This window comes from Bufo bufo, chromosome 9 (assembly GCF_905171765.1).
Source record: "Bufo bufo chromosome 9, aBufBuf1.1, whole genome shotgun sequence".
NCBI lineage: Eukaryota > Metazoa > Chordata > Amphibia > Anura > Bufonidae > Bufo > Bufo bufo.
The window spans coordinates 146,576,944-146,583,733 of record NC_053397.1 but is presented as its reverse complement, the minus strand read 5'-3'; the positions used below and the strand labels follow the sequence as shown (position 1 = coordinate 146,583,733).

Sequence of the window (6,790 nt, the reverse complement as noted above, 5' to 3'; positions counted from 1 at the left end):
TGGCACTATCATGAGCTCTGGTTTTATATTTCTCAGCACAGTCACGACAGCTTTTACTAACACCACTATCTGCACAAAGGCAGCGTCCTAGTTGTCTTGACAACGCACGCGCTTTCTACGTCAGCCGGCCGCGTAACCTTTCGTCACCACGTCCAAACAAATGCAAAACGAGGAGCCCGAGCTGCGTAATGACGTCTTACTCACGCCCATACACGGCGACCTCTGAGCGCATGCGTGTCAGAAAGCGGCCCTATTATTATTTATGTGGGGTCCAAGATGGCGGTGGGGCACAGGATAGTTAATGTAATGGAGCTGGTGGCGGCTAGCAGGACATAGGAGTTTTGCCGTCACCAGTGCTCCGGCTACACGGGCTTGAAGTAAAGGAATAAGCAAGACGGTGTGCAGGCCCTTAGCCTGGTGGTCTCGCAGGAGGTGCCCGTATAGGTAAAGAATGGCGGAGCCGCGCAGGGTGCCGTTTGTTAGCCTGTCACCCGTGAAGCCACGCGAGACTGTCGGAAGCTTGCTGGCGGAGCAGCAGCGGAGTACTTCCACCCCGTCGGCCGTTCAGCGCTCCCAGGTAGCTCGTCCTCCGCTTCCAGGTATGCAGCAGAGGCCTTCTCCACAGACCTCGCTCCAGCGGCCCCAGCGAGAAGCAGCCACTTCCTCCACTACGGTCAGGGAGGCCGGATCCTGTCCTGCCAAGGCCAACAGCAAAGCGGAGGACGAGAAGCCGAGGTCGGAGAACACCATCAGGCTGGAGCTGACCCTGGCAGACCCCACGGAGGAGAGCTGTGCGGAGTTCAGCTACCGAGTGCTGCTGCAGAACGAGAAGAAAGGCGGCAGTGTGGCCAAGGAGGAGGTGAGGCGGCACCACTGTATGGGCATAGCCCTGTCGGGCACGTTCTTCAGTGCCCTGGTCCTCGTGAGAGGGAAGCTGTCAGCAGGTTTGGGGCCACTAAGCCCCTAGCAGTTCCTTATGCAGCTGGGGCTGAGTGTTCCTGAATTGTCTCATCCAAACCAGCTGTTTCTGCATTAGAGGGAACCAGTCACATTGGACATGGCGGCAGGAGGAGCTGAGCAGACTGAGGCTTTTATGGGACATCATTCAGTAAAACTTGTATTTCATTCATTTGGAGTCAAGGAGGTGGTCCTATCGGTGACTGACAGCCTTCCCTCTATGACTGTGTATATAGAGAGCTGCCAGTCACTGATGGGACCGCCCCCTGGACTCCAAAGCCCAGAGTGAGCAGGGATGTAAACCCAAACTGCACAAGAACATGCTGGTGCCTAAGTGACCCTAAACCTACCGACAGGTAACATAGGGGTTCTCTGATATCAAACACCTATCCCATAGCCACAGTATAAGGGACACGTGTCTGATCCTATTCAACCTGTTTCAGTGCAGCAGGTGGTTGTGCTTGTCCACTGCCTCTACTCAACTCTGTAGGACTGTGGGCAATAGTCAAGTACAGCATCTGGGTATCTTAGCCAGTCCTATAAAATTGAATGGAGCAGCAGCGCATAACAACCCGCTCCTTTCAGATTTTGTCCCTATCAACTTCTCGCCTTCATTACGAGTGTGGACTGTAACCAAGGGTTAAAGAGAGCCTGCCACCACCAAATGCAGTGTAATCTGCAGGTGTGTGATATACCAGGAGGAGCTGGGGAGAATAGTCAGCATGACTTCTAGTTTATACATTTAGATCTCTGCCTTTTCTGACTTGCCCCCACTCCATGTACAGATATTAGAGATGGCTATACACACACAGAATGCTATGACTGGTGACACCTCCCTCAGAGCTGTGTTTACTTCATCGTTCCCCACACAAATATACATCACTCTGCTCATCTTCTCCTGCTCTTTCACATGCTGCCTGCAGATCGCACTGCTTTTTATGATGCCAGGTTCTCTAACATGTGCCACTGCTCTAGTGTCGTGCCACCTATAAGGCCTCCTGCACACAAACGTTTGCTTCCCGTTGCCGTATTGTAGACTGCATTTGCGGATCCGTAATACACTGGCACCGTTCTGTGGCCATTCTGCTTCAATGGGTCCGCAAATCTGGAGATGCGGAACAGAAACACTGAACGGAACCCTACGGGAGCACTACGGAGTGCTTCCGTGGGGTTTCGTCCCATACTTCCGTTCCTCAAAGAGATGGGACATGTTCTATCTTTTTGTGGAACGGCCGAATCGCGCACCCATTAAAGGGAATGGGTCCGCGATCCACTGCGGCTGCCCCATGGACGGTGTTCGTGCATTGCTGCCCGCAGCACGACCACGGGGCGCACATGTTCGTGTGCAGGAGGTCTAAGGCTCACCTGGAATGGAGATTACATGTGTGAATGCACTTGTTATATAAAAGTGCTAAATATTCGGGGTGTAATGTTTGCAGCTGATTGTCATCTTTGGCTACTTAAAGAGGACCTTTCATCGGTCCAAACATTGTGAACTACGTATCATGATCTCACTGCACTTACTATTATCCCAGGGCGCCGCTCCGTTCTCCTGCTATATCCTCCGGTATGTTCGGTCACTTGGTTATAGTAGGTGGAGACTTACGGGACTTGGTTATAGTAGGAGGAGTCTGCCCTTGGTCTCCTGGGCGTCTCCTTCTCCCAGGCTGTAGCACTGGCCAATCGCAGCGCAGAGCTCACAGCCTGGGAGTTTTTTTTCTCCTATAACCAAGCGACCGAATATACCCTAGGGCAGTGGTCGCGAAACTTTTAGAGACCGAGTGCCCAAACTGCAACCCTACCACCCACTTATTTATCGCAAAGTGCCAACACTGCAATGACAATGAATACCAATATAGTATGTCTTCAATGTAATTTATCTATAATAGCCTGCCTACATTCAATGCACTGCCTGTGCTGTTTACAGTGCGCCCTGCGCTGATGAATGGCAGGAAAAGTCTAAGGCATATTGGTACACCATAGACTTTTCCCAGGGTGCGGGTGCCCACAGAGAGGGCTCTGAGTGCCGCCTCTGGCACCCGTGCCATAGATTCGCCACCACCGCCCTAGGGCATAGCAGGAGAACGGAGCGGTGCCCAGGTATAATAGTAAGTGCAGTGAGATCCCTGGGCGCCGCTGTACAGATCATGATACTTAGTTCACAATGTTTGGACCGATGAAAGGTCATCTTTAAAGGGGTTCTCCAGGGATTAAAAAAATTAAAATATTTAAAGGGATTATCCAAATTCAATAATGCCCCCCCATATATGCCTGGGCCTCACACAGATTAGAATAGCCGGTCGCGTCACCTGCGATGCTAGGGAAGTTCGTTCCCATCGCGGCCTTCTATTGGCTACCACCAGCATTCACCACCGACGCCGGATGTTTTCATCTGTACGACATGGAGATGCGGCGGCTGTGCCAGTATCAGAAGTGATGCGGGTGTCGGGAGCGAGGTAAGTACAATCCATGTGAGGGGCCCAGACATATGAGGGGGCATTATAGATCTTGGATAACGCCTATAAATATATTCCCTGACAGGTAGTATAGGAGAGTGAGGCAGCTCTTCAGCTCAGTGATGTGTAGTAACTTGTCCTCCTGTGTGATCAGTACAGGTTTTACAGCGGCCATTTTATTTTCCCTGATTGCTCCCTAGACAAAACAAGCCATTATAACTAAAGGTATTTGGGAATATATTTCTAATAAAGTCATATTTAAGTATTTTAATTTTCTTAATTCTGGAGAACCCCTTTAAGTGCCATATTGTGTTTGTCAAGCATAGTTGGTGAAACGCCATGCCATGCAGTTGTCGTGCTGTGCCAAATGAAGGGATTGTAAGCTCTTCCTCTCTTCTAAGGTGCTTTATTATAAAGTGGTCATCGTTATAGTGTAAGGATGCGTTCACACACGGGTTTTATATTCCGTTATGCCGGTATGTTATAATGAAATTTAAAGGGGTTGTCTCACTTCAGCAAATGGAATTTATTATGTAGAAAGCGATAATACAAGGCACTTACTAATGTATTGTTTTTGTCCATATTGCTTCCTTTGCTGGGTGGATTCATTTTTCCATCACATTATACACTGCTCGTTTCCATGGTTACAACCACCCTGTAATCCATCAGCAGTGGCTGTGCTTGCACACTATAGGAGGAAGTGCCAGACTATGAGCACTCTCGCAGTCCTGGTCACCAGAGTGTTCAAGCACGAACACCACTAATGGATTGCAGGGTGGTCTGTAACCATGGAAACGAGCAGTGTATGATGTGATGGAAAAATTAATCCAGCCAGCAAATGAAGCAATATGGATAATAACAATGCATTAGTAAGTGCCTTGTATTAACTTTCTCTACATAATGAATGCTATTTGCTGAAGTGATAAAACCCCTTTTAAGGATGGAATGTAAAACAGACCCCTTAAAGGGAACCTGTCACCAGTTTTATGGTGTCCTAACTAAGGGCAACATAAATAAGTGACTGATTCTCTTAGCACAATGCTGGGGCACTTTCTTTAATTGACCCAGTCAATCTGCCAACATCTTGTATTAAAAAGCTCCAGCTGATAATGATGAGTCATGAATATTCATGAGCTCCTGACTCTCCCTGCCCACCTGCTGCTGAATGACAGTTTGTTTCCATATGAATCAGCAGCAGGTGGGCAGGGGAGTGGCTATAGCTCTGAATGAAAAAAACGCTGGACTCGCTGACATCACGCTGGACTCAAATCAGCTCATTAGCATGCGGCATCTTTGTGTGTATATTATGAGGTAACCATCTGTCACACCAGTAAGTGAATACATCTAAGGCACTTTTTAGTACTTAATGATTGTATATAATTAGTTAGATTATAATCATATATCCACATGACAGGTTCCCTTTAAGAGACATTCAGTTTTGATCCATCCTAATATAGTTCTATGGGCACAAATAACGGTTCCGTTATGTAAGATGGAGAAAGGCCTGTAGACTGGATTTTTTTTCCACCTTACACAACCGAACAAGATGGAACGATTATTTGTGCCCATAGAACTCCATCAGGACGGATCAAAACGGAATGTCTTTTAAGGGTCCATTCACACGTCCGTTGTTTCTTTCCTGATCTGTTCCGTTTTTTGCGGAACAGATCTGGACCCATTCATTTTCAATGGGTCCTGAAAAAAATCGGACAGCTCAATCTCTGATTTTTTTTTTTTTTTTCAGGACCCATTGAAAATGAATGGGTCCAGATCTGTTCCGCAAAAAACGGAACAGATCAGGAAAGAAACAATGGACGTGTGAATGGACCCTAAGGGTTCTGTTTTACATCCCATCCTTAAATTCCAATATTTTGTTATAATGTAGTATGCAACGCATGTGAACCCAACCTAACAGTATGTTTCCTTAAGGAGTTGCCAAGATTTTGTAGGGCAAAATCACATCGCAGCTACTCATCCTTATGCCCTGTTTCCAAAACGGCCCGAAATCTGTGCATATGACTAATCTGAGCATGTGAAGAGCACAGCAGACTGGTAGTTATGAAGGGAGTGCCACCCCTGTCCCTCGTGGCGCTGACTGACAAGTAGCTGTGAATAGAACAACCTCATGAATATGTCGGACTCCTAACTAAGAGTCCAGCATGGACAAGTTCAGCTGAGAGATCCGCTTTAAAACTAAAAGGCTAGCTGCACACATTGCGGGCACGCTATACAGTACCAGCAAAGTGTATGAAGTTAGACAAATCTCATGTACACTTTTTTGGCGTTCTTTGTGTAAATTGATCTGCCTTGTGGAGTTTGAAATCCTCAGCCTGTCAGTTCTTTGTGCAGATTTCACCCTTTTTAGTGAAAGGATAAGATCTGCATCAAAACGGCATGAAAGCTGCACCAAAATCCGTAACCCGGAGATATGCACATGCATTTGTGTGGCATGTCCGCTAGACACCCCATACCCGCATGCAGGTAGGCCAGGGATTGCTAACCTCCGGGACTCCAGCTGTGGTGAACTAATTCTCCCAGCATGCTCCAGCAAATGTGCATTATGGGAGTTGTAGTTTTACCACAGCTGGAGTGCCGGAGGCAGGCTAATGCCTGTGTACCGGGCTGGTCTCCATGTCTGTGAAGAAAGCAGACTGGAAGGCTAGTGGAGGTGTGGAGCGTGCACTTCAGAATATTGTAGCAATGCTGCACAGACGAGAAGAGGCAAGTGGTGCTAGCTGGAGCTACCATAGCAAACTGCCCCTTCAGTGGAGTAGACTGAGCCGTAGTAGCAGACTCTGCAACGTGGGCACGGACATCGCCGCATCAGGTACTGCACTGATGGTGCTTTTATCATGGGACCCTGTGAGTGATGGATGCCACACAGGCCTTCGCTAGGCATATAGACTGGTGCCAAAAACACACAGAATTCGATTTATCAAAACGGATGTAGAGGAAAACAGGCTTAGCTGCCCCTAGCAACCAATCAGATTCCACCTTTCATTTTTCATTGCTTCTCTGGATTGGTTGCTTCGGATCAGACGCAGTGTTATTTGCCAGGCTCGGTTGTGTCTGAAGTCACCCTTAGCTGAAAAAAGGGACCACCTTGTCAACATCATGCTGTGTCTGCTGGGCGCATGGAACAAGCAGCTTGTGGGTGTTGCTCAGCAGTATGCTCTATTTCACTGTACTAATAGTGACACCTTTTTCGAGTAAGAGTTTTCTGAGATTTTTTTTTATTATTTTTTTTTTACTCATGACCTATCCTCTGGATAGGTCATCGGTATCAGATTGGTGGGGGTCCGACACCCTGGACCCTCGCTGATCAGCTGTTTGAGAAGGCATTGGTGTTCCTGTGAGTGCTGCTGCCTTCTCTCAGC

The 6,790-nt window shown here is 47.9% G+C and overlaps 1 protein-coding gene across 2 annotated transcripts in view; it reads left to right on the top strand.

Annotated features, from left to right (window-relative positions):
* The first annotated feature begins 245 nt into the window (after positions 1–245).
* UBN2 (ubinuclein 2) overlaps positions 246–6,790 on the top strand; it is a 140,805-nt gene continuing 134,260 nt past the window's right edge. For both annotated transcript variants that reach the window (XM_040406645.1, XM_040406644.1), the window contains exon 1: positions 246–859. In XM_040406645.1, the coding sequence (XP_040262579.1) occupies positions 452–859 (408 nt within the window). In that variant the 5' untranslated portion in view covers positions 246–451. The remainder of the gene's footprint in view (positions 860–6,790) is intronic.